Source organism: Anser anser (genome assembly GCF_964211835.1).
Source record: "Anser anser genome assembly, chromosome: 2".
Classification (NCBI taxonomy): Eukaryota; Metazoa; Chordata; class Aves; order Anseriformes; family Anatidae; genus Anser; species Anser anser.
The window spans coordinates 112775761-112797591 of NC_139721.1; the positions used below are offsets into that span (position 1 = coordinate 112775761).

Genomic DNA, 21831 nt, shown 5'->3' on the forward strand with positions numbered 1-21831 from the left:
GAGTATTTTCCCTGAATTCCTTACATATTTAAACTAAAAGGAAGTCTTTGACCTTCATGGTTGATTAAAAGGGCCTGAACCTGTGAACAGTGACAGCTGAAGAATAAAAAGCAACTCCAAAAAGATCAAATTTTTCAAAGGTAAAAGTTGTTAATGCTTCCAGTAAGAAACATCAACATGCAGCAAAAAGTTTTTAATGAAACTAACATGCCTCATTAAAAGCTTCAGTGCTGGTATCTCTTCCCTTCCCTCCACCCTCATCACAGTAACCCTACAGAACGAGGCAGCCATGCCAGCTGAGGAAGTGATGAACTTTCAAGTTCCATATCAAATGCAACATGCACCATGAAATCTCCAATGCCATGAACCAAGGCCTCTGCAAGTCTTTCTGTTGCTCCAAAATCCCCTAAAGCCAATCTGTAAGCAATCTGGTAATTAAAATACTCAGAATTATACAATTCAGGTATACAGAACTATACCAACAGTAATTTTATGAATCTGCAGGCCCAGTTAGAAAAAAAGGACACAGCTCTGTTTTAACTGGATGTCTGGTCATTTCTTCTCTGATTCCTCCTGGTATTAGATTATGAACACTCGGGAAGAGTATCTGTTTTGTATGACTTGTTTTGCTAATTATGTTACCAGGATACTAAATACCAAACAATGCAATATCAAGTTTAACTATTAAAGATGCTGCTCAGGAGATAAAAGATGTATATCATAATTATTTAATCTTTGCATTTTGATAGTCTTATTCCCCATACTCCTGATTATAGAACTCCTAATTATATACAGCATCAGAAAAATGAGAAGTACCTCACTCAGTGTCCTACCAGCAGCAGAAGAAATCAAGCTGTTCAGATGTGAACTTCCAAGAGGGTTTTTATACTGGCATAGAATTATAAAGTGGACCTTTATACACAGTTTGTTTCCAGGCGTGAATATTCTGTATACAGTAATTTTGGGTACCACAATTTGTGTTTGTTTCTTTCTAATTATTAGGAAAAAACTTATTCCTGTGAGTGTAGATTGTTTTGGCATCAAATGGTTGTAGCTTTCACACACTGGGATCATTTCTAAGATATTTATTAGACAGCATTCTACTCGTTGGTGAGGTCACACATGGATTACTGTGTCCAGCTCTTGGCCTCCCAGTACAAGAGAGACACATGGATGTACTGGAAAGAGTCCAATGGAGGGTCACCACAATGCTCAAGGGACTAGAGCACCTCTTCTTTAAGGAGAGGCTGAGAGAGTTGGGGCTGGAGTTCAGCCTGGAGAAGAGCAGGCTCTTATCAGGGGTATCTTATCAATGTCTATAAATACCTGAGGAGAGGGTGCGAGGAAGATGGAACCAGTCTTTTTTCTGTGGTGCCTGGTGACAGAGCTACAGGCAGTGGGCACAAACTGCAGCACAGGAAGTTCCATCAAACATTGGGAAGCACTTTGCTGTATGGATGACTGAGCACTGGAATAGATTCCTCAGAGAGGCTGCGGAGTCTCCCTGGATATCTTCAAAAGGCATCTGGACATGTTCCTGGGCAACCTGCTCTAGGTGTCACTGCTTGAGCAGGGGGTTGGATCAGATGGCCTCCAGAGGTCCTTTCCAACCTTAACCATTCTGTGATTTCCAGGCACTCTACCCTCAGAAAATTATATCCTGTACAGAGAAAATATGGATGAAAAGTTTCTCATTGACAGCTAAAAATTAAAATGAATCAAGAGACCACTCACTGAAAAACAGCCACTTTTTTCCCATGATTAGAAGTCTCGGATATGATAAATGTTAGGTTGGAAATAAACAATAATTACAAGTACTGAGATTTTTCATGAGCGCATACTTGGAAAAATATATGACTGTGTTAGAGACAAGGTATATCCAGCATTAATATATCACAATCATTTGTGAAGTCAAGACATTATAAACTTTAAAAATTCAATTTTTACAGATTCATACAATCATATAATTGCCCACAGATGAGTAGAGACTCCACTGTAGAAAGAAAAATGAACTTAACGGATACAGAAGAAATAATTGACCTAAGTGATACTACAAAAATTACATTTTAAAATGTGGAGGAACAGAGGGAAACAGAAGTGACAACTCCTCAAAATATTTTTATTGCAACTTCTCAGGTGCATTTTGAGGAAAATTTTAATGGTAAATTCTGACCTATCAAGTCTCAAGCATTGTATTTTCCATCTCACACTGCCCTGTCAAGGTGCCTGCCTCTTCAGCTGACACTGGACAATGCTAGGGAGTCCTTCCTAATCCAGCATCCCACCAAGGATGGAGCATCTAACTGACCTAGACTGGGATCTGTTGATAAACTATGCCTGCCCCATAAGATCCCATAGCTGATGTGCTGCAGCTTGAGACCATCAGCAGGAGGCACATTCTGCCAGTCACAATCTTGTTCTGCAGTCACACTTCATCAAAGGACCAGACACACACTGTGAAGTCCCCCAGCAGGCAAATGCACTCCACTGCATGTTCTAGCACGTGACTGTGTCATCCAGCGTGTGATCAGCATGAGGGACTGACAGGCACTGAATCCGAAAAAGAAATGAAAAAGTTTCAAAATATTAAAGCACTTATTCAAATCCTTGTAATTATCAAGCTGTTTCACTACAGAGGGATGTTCTGGGGTTGCATACAGATGCAAATACTCAGGTCATAAATGCATGAAAGTTTTGAGGAATCGTTACTAACCCCCTGAAAAATCATTAGTGAGAATACTAATTTTTGTATTCTACAAATACTCCTCCAAATATGACCACATCTAAACCAACCTATAAAAGAAGAATCTGCAAATGAAATAGAATAACGTCAAAACATGCTTATGTAAAACAGTGAAAAAAAGGATTGTATCACAGGAAAAAAGTGACCAAGAAACACCTACTAAGTTTCAGGCAATAAAATTGCAGAAGGATACCCAGGGTGATCATGCAAGAAACCTGGAGGTGGAACAGTGATGAGTTTCTCTGAACCCACAGATGAGGGCTGGGGGAGCAAAGTCCCACACACTGTAAGCGAAGATCAGGTTCGAGACCACCTGATGGAACTTAACAGGTACGCGTCTATGGGGTCCTATGCCATGCATACCAGGGTCCTGAAGGAACTGGCTGATGTAGTTGCCAAGCCTCTCCATCATATTTGAAAAGTCCTGGAAGGGAAACATCACTCCCATGTTTAAAAAGGGTTGAAAGGAAGACCCAGAGAACTACAGATCGGTGAGCCTCGCCTCTGTGCCTGGGAAGATCATGTAACAGATCCTCCTGGAGGGGAGGAACTGGATGATCTGTAAGGTCCCTTCCAACCCAAGCCATACTGTGATTCTATGAAAGGTAGGATAACCTCTGGTGGGTGGTTGGCAGAGTGCCATCCTAGTGCATCCCTCACACCTGGGCCCCTGACACGCATCACTGAATCTGGCAGTCCAAGACCATACATATACGCAGTCACTTGTAATGCTAAATGACAGCACTCCAGAGTGAACCCACCACTCAAAGAATGTGGTTAATGAGATCCTTCCTCAACTAGCCCAACACTTGCCTACAACCAACCAGCTCTTACAGTGCCAATTTTCATACTCACTGCCTATACTTACTGCTCCCAATCAAAGGGCAATACTGTTATAAATACACTATCAATAGGCAAATATGTTACAAAGTGTGGAGCATGATGTTTCCATAGCATTGTCTCAACTGCTTAAACATCATAAAAAACGATGGTGAACCTGAGGAAAGGAGTCTACATCACCCTTGTTTCTCTATAATACAGATCCAGATCTAGATATGGCTTATGTAGAGTAATAAATATATGTAAAGTTTTCTTAAATACCTTTATAAAACTTTTTCTGGAATATAAATTGGTAAGAGAGATCCAAGTGCAATGACAATGAATCCTGAGCTGCACAAAAGATACTTGTGTCAGTGTTTACCACACAATCACCTTGTCCTATAAGCCCAGGAGAAAAAATGAAGTGCAAACAAAAAAAAAGTCAGTGTTGTTACTACCTAAGAAAATCTGTCTGCTATCAACCAAGGGCAAATCTATCTATATGGCCAGTAATGCAGCTTAACACAGGCCTACTATAAACTTAGGAAATCAAATCTGTTTCATAGAGACACTATTATCTTCATTTGTTCTTCCTGTTGAAAGAGACAGGTTCTTCGATATCAAAGTACATCAACTCTTCTTAGGTGTCTGCAATTCTTTACTTTTATAATAATGAATTGCAAAGATGATTTACTTTTGTATGTTCAAAAAACTGTTGGTCATAAGAAGTCAGACAAGGAAAGGAGGTTTCAGATGCACACACATTTGTCTCAAACACGGAACTTAAAACAAATAGTTGCCCATAGAATCTGCAAATCCAAAAGCCAAGTTTTATTCTTTAGCAGATTACCCACAAACCAGCCCCAAGGACAATTCATCTTTTTGAGTGCACAAGGAGAAACCATCTAGATTAGAGAGAGTGCCTAAAGAAATATTAATGTCCACTCTTCATACATTATAATTGGAAAATAATCTTCTGTACCTTTTACAAACAATTAAGCTTATAATAAGCAAAAGGTAACTGTGTTGGTCCATCCTTCCTCAAGAGATTTGTTAAACTCGTCAAGCACATCATTTAATGTGTATTTATATTTGCAGATCACCTTCACTACAAAACAAATCTCTTTCAAAACATGAAGTTCAGTTGCCAAAAAACATGAAGGACAGATACATATCTGAACAATATTTTGTATCAAAGCATTAGCTTGGGTTAGGATGAAATATTTTTACTACTTTCTCTATCAGTACTGTAACAATAAAATGTTTTGAGACATATTATAACAGCATTAGGGCTCTGACGGGGGCCAAGAGCCTGGCTGCCGTCTGCTGAGTGACACACAGTTTTCCCATGCTCATGGGCCAAGTGTCTTCTTTCATCCTTACTGTTGTCTCTGGTTGAAAGAGGGAGCAGGGAGAAATCCAAATTTACTATCGCCACAATACCCTCTGGAAGTCTAAACTAAGATGGGATGTGACACTTCTGGGGGATTAGCTTGTTGTAGAAGCCATCAACAGGAAATTGAAAATCAGACTTTTTGTAGTAAGCTTGCTTCAGCCTTCCATGCAGACTAACTACCATTACGTGGTATAGTGCAAAAGATATGTTTTGCTTGTCTGATAGGATGAACAGTAAAACAGAAAGTAAAGAGTACTACTACCTCAGTAAAAAACTTGAGACAGAGAAAAATTTGCTCATACAGACAGCCTGTCTCTCTTTACCACTGGTGCTCATTGCCTTATTTCTGATTTGTTCTTTTACTCCCTCTTCATTACCTGCAGCTCACCTTTCTGACTGTCACACACACTCCCATTCAAGCGAAGGTGTAGCACTGTGAAAATGAGCTGAGTGGCACGCTCAGGTTCTGGTGTCACAGCAGCATGAGAACTAAGGGGTTTTACCTAAACCACTGCTCCTAATGCTAAGTGGAGTATAGTACAAATGGGCAAGGAAGTAGTCGATACACCTAACAGTGGATGAAGAACAGAAGACGTGGTTTTAAAATTTCACCAGCTCTAGCAGCATGCAATAGGGTATAAACTTGTGAAGACATACTTGACAGTTTCTCAAATGTTACTGAATCAAAGCTTATCTCAGAAATCCAGGAACTGAGAGCAGATGTTAATGTGAAACTAAACAACTTGCAGACAGATGTTCTGAAATTAAAAGGATCTTGCAGGTTTTTCCTGTTCTAAACTCCTACCTTTCTTCTAAACAGTTATCCATTTTCTCTTGAACTATTCTCTTCATCACATGCCCTAAGTATGACAGTCTTATGATGATTTGCAACAGCAAAGATGGTAATAAGGTTTCTAACTATTCTCACAATCCAGTGACTGTTAAACAATATAAAGTATATAAAAATAACATTGTTGTTTTTTTTTTCAAAACCTACAGCATGCCATCTCCTTTCCTGCCCTGGGTATGGCTCAAAAGTCTGCTGAAGTCAATGACCACTGAACTAGACATTCCCATGAAGAGAATCTATTGGAGCGCTTGCTGCTTAGAAACATAATAAAAGTTAATTACCATTTTCATGTGCTTTGCTCCTATCAAAGCACACCATTTACAGTAAGATGACAGAATAGCCCTCCCTCATTCCGTACTGATGCTGGTTTATACACAAAACTTGACAGAAAAGGACTATAAGTTCAAGTCCACAGTTGGCATAGATTAGTGAATAAAAATAACTATTTTTCCATCAGCTGAACATTTGACTTAGATACTTCAGTCATTTGCCAGCTTTAGACTGGTAAAGAATTAGATTTTAAGGCACTGGATTAAATAAATATATAATTGATACTATAAATACTATCAGATAATGACATGATTTCATTGAAGACCGCATTGAAGCCTGATTCACATCAGTAGAGCGAACGAGGTCTTTTTAAATATTTTTGAAGACACAACTCTTATCAATGATTGAGCCTCACTACTGGTGGGGGATACATAGTACACTCTTTCCACCTCATTTTATTTTGACCAAAGACAGCCCATGAAGTCTGCTGATGATATCATAATGAGGCATTTTGTGGTATAGACTCTCTATAAATCTATCTGCTTAGACAGAATAATATGTGCTTTATCAAGCTATTTCAGCACTGACCCATCTTACAGACAATCACATCTATTTGTATGTTCCACTTTTCACATTAAATAGATGGATAGTGCTTAACGAATTATTGTGTGACATCATTTGTTCATTGATGTATTGTAACAACAAACCTACATCAAAAACTTCTTGACCAAACTTTCCCCAAAGCTCCTCTTGTCATTTGTAAAGGACATACCAAAAAAAAAAAAAAGGCACTTACTTAGTAGCTATAAGCTGTACATTCTTGTTACCACCAAATGTGTCAGGTAAGGCAAAGGCAGAATCATGGTATTTGAGAAGCTCCAGCTAAAAATGAAACAGGGCATAACAGAGAGAACTAATACTGCTCTCATCAAGGGCAGAACCCATTCCTAAGTGTTAAATCTCACCACCTTACAGGAACGGACACTAAGGGATTTCGTTAGATAAGCTCTTGGAAGCCTTGAGATAGAGAAGATTCCTTAATTTTTTGTTGGTAGTGGTGCTCGTTTTTTTCCTCAAGAACACTTTCCTAGAAGACCAGACTCACAGTTACAGATGTCAGTAGAAAAACCTATTTCTGATAGAGTACTTACTCTGTTTTGTCACTCCATGACAAAAGTGAGAAGAGAGCTTAGTAAATTATCACTCTGTATTTCCCATCTATTCTTCTTTCTGAATATAGGTCACTGTATTTACACCATATCCTGAACAAGAATTCCTTCTTTTTAATTCTAGTTTGACACACATTTTCTAGTTATATGCAAATTTGAAGTAAGTGAGATGCTGCCTTCAAAGAACAACATTAAAGTACTTGCAAAAGCAGATGTCAAACATTTAGCAGTTTAACTAATAACCTACAGCTGCATACAAATACACAATGTACAGTGGCTGCATGTTTTTATTCCTTTTGCCTCTCTCTTCACTAACCAGAATTGGAAGTAGATATTTGTTATACTGGAGGAAAACCTACACTGAGGAACACTCATCAGGTAGGAAATGCCAAAGTAAGTGTGCTTCATACAACCAGAATTCATCTGCTTGTACATAAGCATGAAGATACCATCTTTAATTGTTAACCATGTATTTTTCAAATACTAATCCTGTGGCATCTATTTAACCCTTCCAGATCATTGGTGAACAGTACTATGCACATACAGAGAAATGACTGTCATCACCACTAGGCCAGGCTCAGTGTGATTCCAAAACTCGGTCTAGGGCAAGCCAGCACTAATAGCTTCAAGACCATCTTCTCCAATGGGGAACAACAATGACAAAAAATAAAAATAAAAAAATCATAAAAAATAAAATAAAATAAAATAAAATAAAATAAAATAAAATAAAATAAAATAAAATAAAATAAAATAAAATAAAATAAAATCTGTGATTGCTTACCCTTGAGGTCATGTTCAGAGAAAGACCAGTTTCTTGTGAGAGCTGAGTGGCTACCAGGTGAGAAAGGTGGGAGGCAACCCTGAGGAGCATGCTTTAAGAGCAGTTACTGTTGTCTCAAGGCTCAGACTAACTGCAGCACTACTGAGATCATGTGAATAGCCCATGGTCCATAGCCCTGGTAAATTCTATCACATCTGAAAAAATGTTTGGGGGAAAAAAACGGAAAAAGGAAGGAAGGAAGGAAGGAAGGAAGGAAGGAAGGAAGGAAGGAAGGAAGGAAGGAAGGAAGGAAGGAAGGAAGGAAGGAAGGAAGGAAGGAAGGAAGGAAGAAAAAGAAAGAAAGAAAGAAAGAAAGAAAGAAAGAAAGAAAGAAAGAAAGAAAGAAAGAGAAAGAAAGAAGGAGAAAGAAAGAAAGAAAGAAAGAAAGAAAGAAAGAAAGAAAGAAAGAGAAAGAAAGAAAGAGAAAGAAAGAAAGAAAGAAAGAAAGAAAGAAAGAAAGAAAGAAAAAGAAAGAAAGAAAGAAAGAAAGAAAGAAAGAAAGAAAGAAAGAAAGAAAGAAAGAAAGAAAGAAAGAAAGAAAGAAAGGAAGGAAGGAAGGAAGGAGGGAGGGAGGGAGGGAGGGAGGGAGGGAGGGAGGGAAGGAAGGAAGGAAGGAAGGAAGGAAGGAAGGAAGGAAGGAAGGAAGGAAGGAAGGAAGGAAGGAAGGAAGGAAGGAAGGAAGGAAGGAAGGAAGGAAGGAAGGAAGGAAGGAAGGAAGGAAGGAAGGAAGGAAGAAAAGTGGAGCTAATGAAGAGCTGGTTAATACTTCAGCACCACCACAATGAGACCAGGAATTGTCCTGGCAAAGATCACACCCTGATTTTAGCCTGGAGTTGTCTGTGAGTGCATTAGTGAGCCTGCCCCCACCCTCTTAGCCCACCAGAACACTATGACTCAGATCTGACCCACAAATTTCTCTGTATAATGAGATAAAAATCTGTAGACCAGTACTATGTTTTATTTCATTTTTAGGACTATTCAAATAAATCAATTACATAAATTAAACTTAACATGGAGAGCTCAACTCTCCACAGAGACCATGGAGATTGCAAATATTAGTCAAACAGGAGGAAAAATATCTGATGTAACAGATGGCTTATACTGGTTTACTTCAAAGCCCTGAGATAGCCAAAAGTGTTCAGAATACAACAAGCACTGAATACAGAAGTAACAGAAGCCTCTCTTACCAAACATGCAACTGTACATAATGGAAACAACTTCTACAACCACTTCTCTAAGTGAAAAGAATTTCTATTATATTCAGAATCTCTGTATATGTATATACATATAATGTATGTATAATAAAATAATCCTCAGAGTCTGTTAAGGATTTGCAGCAAAATCAACAGATTTAAAACTAGCCTTAAAGTAGCAAGCCTTGTGGTTATCCTGATAAGTGGTAATATCAGAACTTGGTTAATATTCTTTCATGAAGACAACTACCTGCTCACCAACGGGCATTTGGAATTAGTCACACTGTACACTATTAATGGGAGTTGCACAAATTAGTGAATGCAACCCAGCACATTTTCAGAGATAATTTGAAGCGATTATCTCAGGTTATCTTTTTCTTGTCCTGAATATATACGAATCATTTTATTTTTCCTAGATACCTAGATAGATACTGTTTTTTTTAAGATAGATAAATTTTTAGTATTGGTTAGCATTTAGTGTTGTTTAGTATTTAGTTTTGTTAGATAGATACATTTTCTTTTTCCTAGATACATATCACCTGGATAATGTTTTAGCATAAAGTATGGTACTATCCACACATTCAGATGTTCAAAAAAAAAAATAGTACAGACTGGTCATACATCCAAAGGTTGGGGTTTCTTTAGGTTCAGAGCTATCTTTTGTGTTGAAGATTCAGATAAATGCGGTATAGTTATTGTACAAAACTTTTCCCACTGAAAAAAATAAATATGATCTGTTACTAAGATCACAATTGAAAGTGATATGAATTACTTGATTCTGTCTGTCCACCTTGTAGTATCATGAGTAAATAGTTTCAGCAAAATTCACAAAGTTTGATCAAAGGAGACTCAAGGCTGGAAAAAGAAAATGCTGTAGGTCAAAAATTGAATTTATGGATAAAGGATATCAGAAAGGCAGTGCATATGTGTAAATATGTTGCTAATTCTTAGATGCACCTCAGCAACAGAGCATAACCCTAATGCTGACTCATCGGTTTGAATTAGTCTTTCCTATTTTTGAAAATTGTTCTATTTCCTTTAGGGGAAAAAAAAAAAAAAGGAGACATGACGAACTACACAAAAACAACAGAGCTCTCTCTACAATGCTCTTCTACAATGCTCTTGTCAATTGCATAAATAACTAGAAATTATTTAGAGTAAATTTATACAGCACTTGTAGTAAATCAAATCTCTGACTTCCTGTTGAATTTGATCTTCCTGTTGACTGTGCCCATTTGAACAATTGAACAAACAAATAAACAAACAAACACAGGTTACAAAGTCATTATCATTTATAAAATGCATGTGTCATATTTTACAGCCTCTGAATAAAAAGAGTCAGAGTATCACAGGAAATGTCATTATGGCAATAAGCCCTACATTTTGAGAGTCTTCTTTTACAAGGTGTCCTACTGTCTGAAGACACCCGCTACACAAAACATTAAATTGCTAGAAACATGGCATGAGAGCACAAGGCAGAAGAAACGGAAAGATTTGTGAGCTGATGCTTCTTGTCAGGCAGAAGCTGAAATTCAAATGTTTGTTTGGGAATCATTGCTATTCATATATAGAATTTAAAAAGTAAAAATAAGGCAGAGTCATGTGTCTCAAAACCCCAAACCCACTGAGTTTTTTGAAACCTGCAGTTGTGTCATTAGGTCATAGTGTAATGCCACTAATACAAAACTGTTGAGGTTGGAAGATCATGGACTAGAACTAGTTAGAAATTTGCAACTGACACTGGCAGTGACTGGAAGAAGCATTTCAACTAAGTGTGATTTTTCAATCAAAAATGACTCTTCACCAGAGAAAATATTGTATTTTGAATAAAATTTATTGGTCCAAACCCTCCAAAGTTCTAATTCCAATAATCTTTTCTGAATGAAAAAAAAAACATTTATGATCTGTGACAACACTATGAATTTTTCTTTGCTGAAAGTTTATGAGTGGATGTGGCAATTCAGAAAGCAGAATGGAAGACAATCAGTTCATTATGTTCAGAGCAATCAGAGTAATAGTCACTGAAATATTATAACCAGAATGCTAGATAATTGTATTATTTCTGAACATAATAAGTATATATTAAAAAAAAAAAAAGGTGTAAATGCAGGCATGCCACTAATACTAACCGCAGGGTTATTTCTTAAATATTTCAGATATCCTACCTCATTGTTGACTTCAGCAGGTTTTTTCTTTGTTTCTCCTATGTCCAAATAGCTGTGGAAGGACAACACTATTGATTATCTACAGAAGCATCTAATTTACACAGTACGAATATTTTTACTTTTTTTTTTTCACACTGAAGCTCTTAAAATTTATCATGCCTCATTATAACACAAATGGTAACTAATTCAAGATTTTAAAGGAGTGTTAATATAAATCTACAAGGTAGCGGTTATAAGAAGAATAAAAAGTTGGTAAACTAAAGCCCGAAGATGATATTAAAAATACAGAGCTGGTGGGCATCCGTCCTGTCATTAAAACATGTCCAACAAAAATAAATCACTGCACAAAATGCAGAAGATGCTAAGAAAATTTCCATTCAGTAACAAGCAAAACATTTATCTCTGGGCCATTACAAAAGATGGGGGAGAGATAACCATCTAACTTCACATCACTGGTGATTAGTACAGACGGTCAGTAACCTAGTTGTCAGAAAGAAGCTCACATAATACTGTGAGGTGGATCAATAAACCTCAGCATGATATCAGTTTATCAGGGTTTTCAAAGTCATCATCTTGCCTCTTAGTTTCTCACCCTAAGTCTGATATATTTAAAGCCTCCCTCCATACCCAAGTTTAACCAGGACATTGGCTAATTTAAGAGGATCTGTACCACTTGTGTTTCAACATGACTTGGACACACCTGAAAACTGCATATCCTGTTTTACTACGGTTGTGATGCAAGAATAGAATATTCACAATCATTTTAAGAATAAACAAAATACAAGACTGGACAAGAAAACAAAATATATCTGTTTGAACATTACTGCACTCCATTAGGGTACATATTCCCACAAAAACACTGCATTAACACAAAAGTGACAATTAAAACACACCGTGATGGACTAGGTGTATGTTGCCTTTCCAAAGAAAAGGAATTAAGTAAGTCTTCAAGCATGAGTAACCCTGAAACCGGCCAACAAACAGGTACCCAGACCACACTAACTCCGTTTCCTTGTCAGAACTCTAAAAGCTTTGCGAGCTGGTCTTCTCATGAATTCAGCTTGCAGAAGCTGCAGGCACATCGAGCTGTTTCTACTTCTCATAGCTGTCACTGCTGTAGAATGAGACACCTCAGAAGTACCTATCTCAAGATGTTAAAATTGACGGAGGTTCATGTGCTAAAGGTGAAAGCAGTTAAGCTTAGAATTCTCTGAGGACAGGGAAAAAAATGATTCAGTCTCAGCATAAGGCATCTGTGAAGAAACAAATGCACCACTTGAAGTGGAACGATGACAATTTCAGCTCCTGATTTTCCTTGGATATTCTCTCCTTTCTATTACGCTCCCACACATGGGTGCCACAAGTCGTCAGTCCAAAGTTCGGCCCTGCTTAGTCTATCACAAATGAATCTGACAAGCATCACTGAAAAAAAAATGTAAAAATGTACAAATTCTTGCTGCTATAAGACCAGAGTCAGATCCTTTATGACAGAAACTCTGGTCTCCCACAGATGCAACTACTTTATCTTTGCCCGTGACACATACAGAAACATACAGAAACATACATTCATTTCTCTAATTCTTCTAATTTCTTCCAGAAAGCAATCCTTTCAACTGACCCCTCCTCTCCTCTGACCTGTCTGGCTAAGAAGTACCCCTAATTATCAGTCTACAATCTAGTTAAGAACAAGTTCAACATTATACAATCCAGCCTGCCTTAAACAATGCTTGTAAAAGCATTCCCTACTTTTACAGTACTATATAAATACATACTAATAGTGAAGAACCCTAACTCTGAACAGAAGAACAGAAAAGATCTTGTCATCCGGTTTATCCTTCCCACAGCATAGGACTATCACACGCTATCAAGGGATATATATCTAAAAGCCTGCTTTTACTGAGTGCTTTAGGTTAGCCTTTCTGAAGGTACTCTCTTCAATGACCTTAACTACTTCAGCATCCTGTTGCACGTTGCAATCATAAAAGTCCAAAAAGCTCTCACCACAAAACTCTGATCATAAAATACGAAATGACAAAAATAAATGCCTTTTCCCACCAAAAATCAATCCAGGGCACTCAATTGTCTACACAGTGCATGCTACTGTCAAACACTTACTTTTAGCCTGTCTCTTGAACATAAAACACATTTAGAGAGGTGAAACGTGCTGACAACTAACAGCTTTAACCCATTCACAGGACCACAAAATTTAATACCAAAAGATACAGTAGTTCTTGAATTGAGCATTGCATTTGATGTGGAAGAGAGCAGAGTGGGAAAGGGGCTTATATTTAACCTGTCATACATCTTCTCTCTAACTTTGCCACTGAAGCCCAAGACACTTCAATAACTTTTTAGAAACAGTGACAAAAATGGTAAGGCTGCTCATAGAAAACCTGCTCATTACACGCAAAGCTTTATTCTGAAACATACCGAGCTCTCCTGAAAAATGGTACATGATCAAGACAGCAAGGTTCTGTAGAGCTGGTACTTTATCATATAAATTCCCAACCATCCCCAGAAAGGGATTCCTAATTCTGAGATTATTTTTTAAAATGAGCTGTACAAAAAACACACACAGAGATTGAACAAAACTTGTAATTAGGCAGCTGAGACAACAAAATTCACTGCCGGAATTAATAATCATTACTGATCACATTCAGAGCCACTTAGGAAACCACACATAAAAGCACAGATCTGCTCCACGATATTCTCCTAGTCAGTCACTAGAAAATAGAGAAAATATCAGTTTAATTCTTGGTGTCTTCACAGGGAAAACAAAGCAAAGTCATCTTTTAAAGAACAGGAGGAACTCAGCTATTGTCATCATAAGAAAGCCAAATGAACAGAAATGGATGGAGATGTGGACAGTTTAGCAGAATATTTTAGACTTTTGAAAGATAAGCAAGAAAGGAAAAATTGGGAGTTAAATTCCCAGGCTCATCAACTTTTCTACAACACTGTCAACACTCCACCTTTCTAGAGCTTTCTCCCTATTAACACTGAGCACAAACACTGACACTTATCCCTCCGTGAAGCACATCCATCACAGCAACATGCCAATACAGCATGATCTTCAGGGTAAAGGACTGCTTCTCCAATTCTACCACCATGTCAAGGAGATGGCACTATGAGACTAATGATTATAGCAGGCTTTCTATGGCTCACCTCTGAATCTCTTTTGCAGTATTTTCTGTCACAAATACCTAACTTTCTTGTTGCCTTGGAACACAGCCTTTTAGTCTGTTTTGTGCAATGCCTAATAAAAGGGGTGCAGGGAATGCGGGGAGGTCTCAAATATTGCCACAGTGCAGAACCCCAAATGCTGATATTCAAGTTCCATATAAATCTTAAGTCAATTTTCAGCCACTCACTTCAGTTTCTTGAAGGCTTCCCTGCCACCAGCCACATACTGCTCTCCACTCTGAAGGTCCTCCAGCTGCCGGACACGATGCCCAGCCCGGGGGGTATAGATGTTACGCACGGCTCCAAAGGGTGCCTTCACCCCACCTGTCACTTCTTTCAGGAAGACCTCAAAGTTGGACACTTTCTTCTCATTGATGACAATGCGGCGCCCCGGGAAGAAAGGATCCCCATTGCGATACACCAGCACACTCTTCACCAACGGCTGCGAGAGGAACGACCCCTTTGTGCCAGGACTAGTCATGCTCGGTAGCCCAGGACCTGCTGTGTAGCCAAATCCACTGTGGAGCACTGCCTGTACCTGTTTATTTGGGAGAGGGCTCCTGCCTGAGCACCCTTCTCAGCTCCACCCTGAGAACTGCCACAGCAGGGCCGCGGCAGGAGGGCCCACCTCCAGGAGGAAAAGGAGGGAACCGGCAGCTGTGGGGAGGGATCTCAGCCTCCCCTGGGTTTCCAGCACGGCTCTGCTCTGCCTCTCAAAGAGCAGCTCCTCCTAGGCAACCAGGTCTTGCTACTCCCTGGTGCAGAGGAGGTTCACACAGATTGCACTCACCCCCGCAACAAAACATCACACGGAAGTGGATCCCAAGCAGCAGGGAAATAATGGACTGGGATAGCTGTGGACTCATAGCCCCCCAGGGTCTTTATCCTCTGGCTTTGCTGTCCCAGAAAGTGACTTGCCTCTATCACGCCAGTTCCCTCTGGATACTTTATCCTACGTCTGCTCTTCCTCCTCCCTGCCCAGCCAGGCGAGAACCCCTCAGGCAGCTGGCAGACTAAGCCCAGAACCAGCGGTCACGCCACAAGGAGGACAGCGTACAGCATGCACAAAACCCTGCTGACTTATTCACCAGGCAGTGGCTGGGGGAAGGAGAGAGAGACGTTGTGCCCAGAGGCGGGCAGAGGGACGGGAGGGCACAAGGCACCGGGAGCAGAAGGAACAGGACAGAGCAGAGCCAAAGAGGGCAGTCAAGGGCAGTCCCCGCTCCTCTGTCCCGGTGGCCGGGCCGCCCCTTGTGGAGGGGCACTCCACAGCAAGCTGGGGGCACCTGGCCATACAGGGTGGTGGGCAGGGAGAGGGGAGGCCAGGCCAGGCCAGATGATATGAGGCAGAGCTGTCGTGAAATAGCGGCGTGGTGCGAGCGGCCGGTACCGGCGGGTGACCGCTGCCCGCAGCCAGTTGTTGGAGGGGCTGCCCTGCCCATGGGTGCCGGTGAGCACATGGGTGAGGCGTCTGCCTGCTTGGCCTGGCATTAGTTTGACCCCACCACAGGTCAAACACCCACCCCACCATAACGCCGTGCTTGGCCCCACTGGGGCGGGCAGCATGGAGGACTGGTCTCAACACTGTGAACGCTGAAGACATGTTTGAGAGGCGCAAGGTGTTTACCCGCTGGACGAACCTCAGTCAAACACCGATGGCCAATTCTTTGGGTGCATCCCTAAGCGAAGGTCTCCTGGGCGCTCATCCCGCAGCACTGTGGGGTGGGATGGTGGGAGCGTGGGCTGGGCTTTAAACTTGGTGGCCACGTAGTTGCTCCTCAGAATTTTGAAATATTAAAATCTAGAAAAACTTTGCTGTCTTTTAAAAAAAGAAATAATCTTGACATCACGAGAAGATTGGGTGAAAAACACATCTCACCAATTCATCTTGGGATTACTTGTTAAGTGGTCAGTTTTTTCCCTCTCAAAAATAAAACAGACTTTTACTAGACCTTCAAGATCAAATTCACAAAAATGTTATTCAGTTGATCAGTGTGAAGACACAGGCAAGCCACAACAAACGGGTAAAAAAGGCAGTGTCTTCTTCTTGGTATTCCTTGATATTTGTGGGGAAAAAAAAAAAAAAAAAGATTATAAATAGAGCTGAAATTAGGCTTTCACACTTCACAAATTAATTGCAAATATGTACAGTCAGTTGATTTTCTTTTTTTAATGAATCTACTCACATGATGCCCTCTGAATGTCTCTTTGAGATGATATGTAAATGTTACATATACTATTTGGGTGCTTTTCCCCCAGCCTACTATCTGAATGGGCAAAATTTGAAAATAACACAAAATTAAACTGCACTCTCCTAGTAATTGGGTAAATTTATTTAACTATTTGCATTCCGGAAGTATTTAAAAGCTTTAAAGTACTTTTATCATTCTTTGGTTGAGCAAGTCAGATACAATTTGTTCTCTTCAGAATCAGGGCTTTATTGCAAGAGCTAACATCACTTTTACTGAGCTGGCCCAAACCTGCAATCAGTTAATCAGATACAGGGGTGACTTACCTCACTAAATGAATCTCAAATGCCAAAGACCACAAAGATATCCCTGGGCACAATTTTATTTATTTATTTATTTATTTATTTATTTTTACACAAATAAACCAACAGAATAAAACAGAAAGACAAAAAGTAAAATAACTCATTTGTGATTCAAAGAATGTAATATAAAGTCAAAGTGGGTTGATTCTGCATTCTTTTGAGTCAAACATTTTCCATAGTTCTATGTAGTAAACATGACATAGCAGATATAATAATTGTATTAATATACACACTAAGTACCAGATCCAACCTCTAATATAATAAAAAGATTCCCTTGGATTTCACTGATAAATAGATCATGAAATCATCCTGATATAATTTCAACTTTAAGCTATTTAGAACACTTTGTAAACAAATGATCCACTTGAAGCCGTATTTTCCTTGCTCATCTTCAGCCAAACATGATCTCCATATTATCCAGTGTTTGGGAAGTAATTTTAGATATTACATTATCAGAATAATAGATTGTTTTATCTCCTCAGACTATTAAAAATGATAATAGATTAAACAAGTATGCATGTCATGGGCTTACTCAATTAACAGATGAGTCTTTCATGTATCCAAACAATTTCTGACTACAGATAAGTTTTGTTTTCCTGAAAACACTTTAGGCATGCATGACTTTAGGCTCTGTGTTCTAACGCTGTATGTTTTGCTTTGTCCAGGAAGCTACATAATGAAATACAAAGACTTAGACTCTACCAGACTGTTGCCACACCTTGGGTACAAGGAAACGTAAAACCTGGCAGTAAATAAAGAGAAAATGCCTTAAATTCAATCTGAATTCCTTTAACATCTCCTTTTCCCCACTAATTGTTGCAAGACCAAAACTGCTTTAGACTTCCTGCCTGGAATTTTTTAGTGTACTGTAATGATGATTTTTCCAAATAGATTTCAACACATGTGATGGCAGGAATTTTTCTTTCCTTTTATCTTACCTCCTCTGATGGGAAAATTACCCCCCTACTGTGAGTTACAACAGGGCAGTTAACCATTACAAAAAGAGCAATTTCAGGGTGAGTGAAGTCAAATATGCTACTGTTATTGGTTAACAAGTTAAATTTCTGTAGACACTGCTGGCTTTCTTATAGTTAATAAAGAGAAACAAGCATATACCAGCCTTGTTTTAATACTGTTTAAAACTGATCTATTGCAACCTGAAATGAAAATTCATATTAAAAAACATGCTTTACTTACCTGTAAAAAACAAGTGCTGACGACCTTCACACTGTTCTGCAGTCATGTAGTCAATGTCAACTATCTACTAGTTTTTGCCAGATTCTACCACTTTCAGTGATTTTGGGCCTAATTTGCAGTCACACAACAGCCTTGTCATAGAATTAAGCCACTGAATATTTTACTCTTAAACTTATTTTGACTCTTCTGCTATATCAAAATACTGTTGTTCTTTACATCTGACCAGGTTAGTAACAACCACTTTTGTAGATTGCAATGAAATAGCATTGCTAGTCTTGAAGAAGGCTAAAACTGGAGGGCAAAACCTTTGTCCAAACCTGTGAGTAGATTCTGAATCCTTTGAGGAATTGCAGTGCAGAATTTTGCTCGTATTTTAACCTTTACCTAGCTAATAGGTGTGCCTCAGAAAACTCCATCTTTCAAATGCAACTAGCTGCATTCCTGCCCTCTTTTGTTTACTTGTGGTGCATAGGAATCTCCATATTTTCTTACTATTACCTTGAAATTCAGTCCCTGAAAAGCAATCGTGACTGTCCAGTTCATCATGGTCTTCAGAGCCCACCATTTCACACCAACTTTTTCAGAATTGAACATTTTATTTAATAGCAGTAATAGGAACACACACACACACACACCAAAAAAAAAAAAAAAAAAAGAGTGTTTCCAATACATTAAGTATAAAGTCAGCATGGTTTCCATCTTGCCTATGTATGACTGCTGCCTGAAAGCTAGGAGAAGCTCAAACACTGTAGCCTCTGAGAGCAAGGCCTTCATCCAGGAGAATCTGCTCCTTCCAGCCTTTCCAGGGCCTGACCTTTTATTCCCGCTATTGTTTCAGTTTCTAAGCAGTCTCCTATCACATTCTCAACAGTAGCAAGCTAAGCTGCTCAGCCCCCTCACACAATTAAGATAAATGTGAAGAGATGCATAATCAGTTTTTGACTGAGTCATGTCAGACATCTCACCTTACTGGAGGTCTATGCATGAGGCCACATCAGTCAGGCCATGCGTCGGGATCATACGATGGACCTGAAGTCATGTAACCAGTGTATGTTGGGGCAAGCGATGAGTCCAACACTGTGGCATAGGGACACAGCATCAAGCAGCGTCCCTTTTTCCACAGCAAAACACCTCGAAATCTCTGCCATTCCTGGACCAGGCAAGAATTTGCAGCTTGTTACGTGACCCTGACAACAAGGCTCACTGACTGCAAAACACGAGGTCTTGAAAACATAGTGTCCTAGTCCAGAAGAAAGGGCTGACAATGTACAGAAAGGGTAAGGATTAAGTTTCTAAACACAGAGAATGAAATTCAGCTTGTTGTGTTGCACACCAAGTTGGGAGTCACACATAATAACTAGACGTTTGTATAGCTTATCTAAAAATCAGACTAAGCAACAGCAGCCACTGCATTTCCAGTTGTAATTCAAGAGTAATTGGACTGTTTGCACGTACAGTTTTAAATACCTAAATACCAGGTTGTTCAGCTTTCATGAACACACTCTAACTGGAAGAAATAAAGTACTGATGCAGTTTTAAATTTTAAAACCTGTGTCAGAGCAATTTAACCTGCTTATATTATACAATTGCTAGATCAAAAAATGTTTAGCATATTATGATCAATTAGTTTTGCTAAAGAAGACTAAAAGATTACAGTTTAAGCTACTCGTTTTGATGATACAAGTCTCTTTAAAAAGTATTCTTGAGACAGCTCAGATGTTAAGGGGCTGCCCTGGGAAAGGGCTTAGGGAAACCCTTAGAGAACCATGAGGAAATAGTTTCCCCACGGAGAAACAAATTCAAGGTGGCTATCTTAAGTTAGGAAAAAGGTGGAAAATATCTTTCATCGGGTCTTTTTTAAAGTAATGAAAGTGAAGTCATGCCTTCTAGGCAAAGACCTCTCAGTATCTTATTATAGCTAACTCTGGTACAGGCACCTGCGATTATCAGCTGAATACTCCTGATTCTTTCACAAAATATAATAATAATAAAATAATAATAATAAAATTACTCTAAATATGATTATTATGTATTTATTTTTTCCATGGGGTCTTTTCTTTTATGTCTCTGTAATCATATTATGATTTAGCTACACTTATAACCTACCAGACATGAATCTACTGTCCGGAAGCAAATTTATGTTTTTTGATTAATCTGTTATTTTTATCTTAACATGAACAAAATGGGGCTCCTTTGAGTATTTATTTCAGGAGAAGAAACGGGTAACGGGTTCAGGCACATCTTTGTAAATACATCTGAATAATCTTTGTAAATAAATCTGAATCTCCAAATTGATTAAATGTACAAATCCTGTCTTCCTTGAACATGGAACAAATCAAACAATGGGAGATATAAGTCTTTATCTTTTTCTACCATATTTTTACCCAAAAGTTCTCAGTATGGAATTTTCAGGACTTTTCTGATACCTTATGTTCTTCTCTGTGTTTTTCTTTGGTGTCTGTGTTTCTTTGGTGTTTCTGCTCTTTCTCTTCCACATACCCCACCTGCAATCAGATCAACACCTCATGTCTGCATTGACATTAGGCTGGCAGAGGAACTAGTTGCTCATATAATTCATCCTCATAAATCACTTGTGTTTTGGATGGCAATTTTATGGCTAAACAAAGCTGTGCAGGAGCTATCCACTCACTTTAGATAAACTGAAAATAGCCATCACGCCTATTTGTGTCAATGAGCTTCTTCAGCTCCCAACAAACAGCAGATGAGCCATTATTTTTTTCTGATGAAATACAGCGTATTCCTCCCAAAGGTTAGCAGGAGACACCAGATACCTGAAATGTGCCTACAACAGAAGCAACAAGCAGCTCATTGCTATTTAGAACTGCAATAAATAGATGGCAGTTCTAAATCTCCAGTTATCTTTTGTCAGCAGCAGTATACAATTAGGCATGTTATCTGTGCTTCAAAACTTCTCCCTGGCTGCCAGTTCACACCAATGCGTTATCTTCACCTCTAAAAGTAAGAGCTATTGTCTACCCTTCCAGACAATTACAATGATGACTGCATAATGCAGATATGAGACAGAATACCAATACTTAGTGGTATGTTGGCCTATTACTGCATACGTCAGATTTCACACCAATATATATTTGATGTGAAGTTATGTCATCTTATTTCTAACACTTGTGTTGTGTAAGCAGCCAGGATAACAGATAGACAAAGGAAAACAAATAAATCAAACCAGTATCTTTTTCCTCTTTTTTACCGAGGAGAGTGAAGCTTCAGCTGTGTAAGACTTGCTGCAAATTCATTAAATGTAAATTTCTGGCAGATATCCTTCAGATGCTTCCCAAGCTTTTGCATTCTAAACATACAGTCAACAGAAGCTGCAAGTAGTTGCCAGCAATCATACATGTAAGCTTCCTGCTCTCCTGCAGTGTTTTCGGTGCTGTCTGGTATTTCCAGATTTTGTTTTGTTCAAGTATCTATCATAACCAAGAGCATTAAATTAGTC

General features: G+C 38.9%; 1 protein-coding gene across 4 annotated transcripts in view; it reads right to left on the reverse strand.

Moving 5' to 3' along the window:
• DCDC2 (doublecortin domain containing 2) overlaps positions 1–16236 on the reverse strand; it is a 67042-nt gene extending 50806 nt beyond the window's left edge. The window contains exons 1-2 of one of the 4 annotated variants that reach the window (XM_083827253.1): positions 14797–16236; positions 11426–11477 (exon numbers count right to left, since the gene is read on the reverse strand). In XM_083827253.1, the coding sequence (XP_083683379.1) occupies positions 11426–11477; positions 14797–15089 (345 nt within the window). In that variant the 5' untranslated portion in view covers positions 15090–16236. The remainder of the gene's footprint in view (positions 1–11425; positions 11478–14796) is intronic. The other 3 variants (XM_083827252.1, XM_083827251.1, XM_083827250.1) reach the window with 3 other exon arrangements.
• Positions 16237–21831: the final 5595 nt, after the last annotated feature.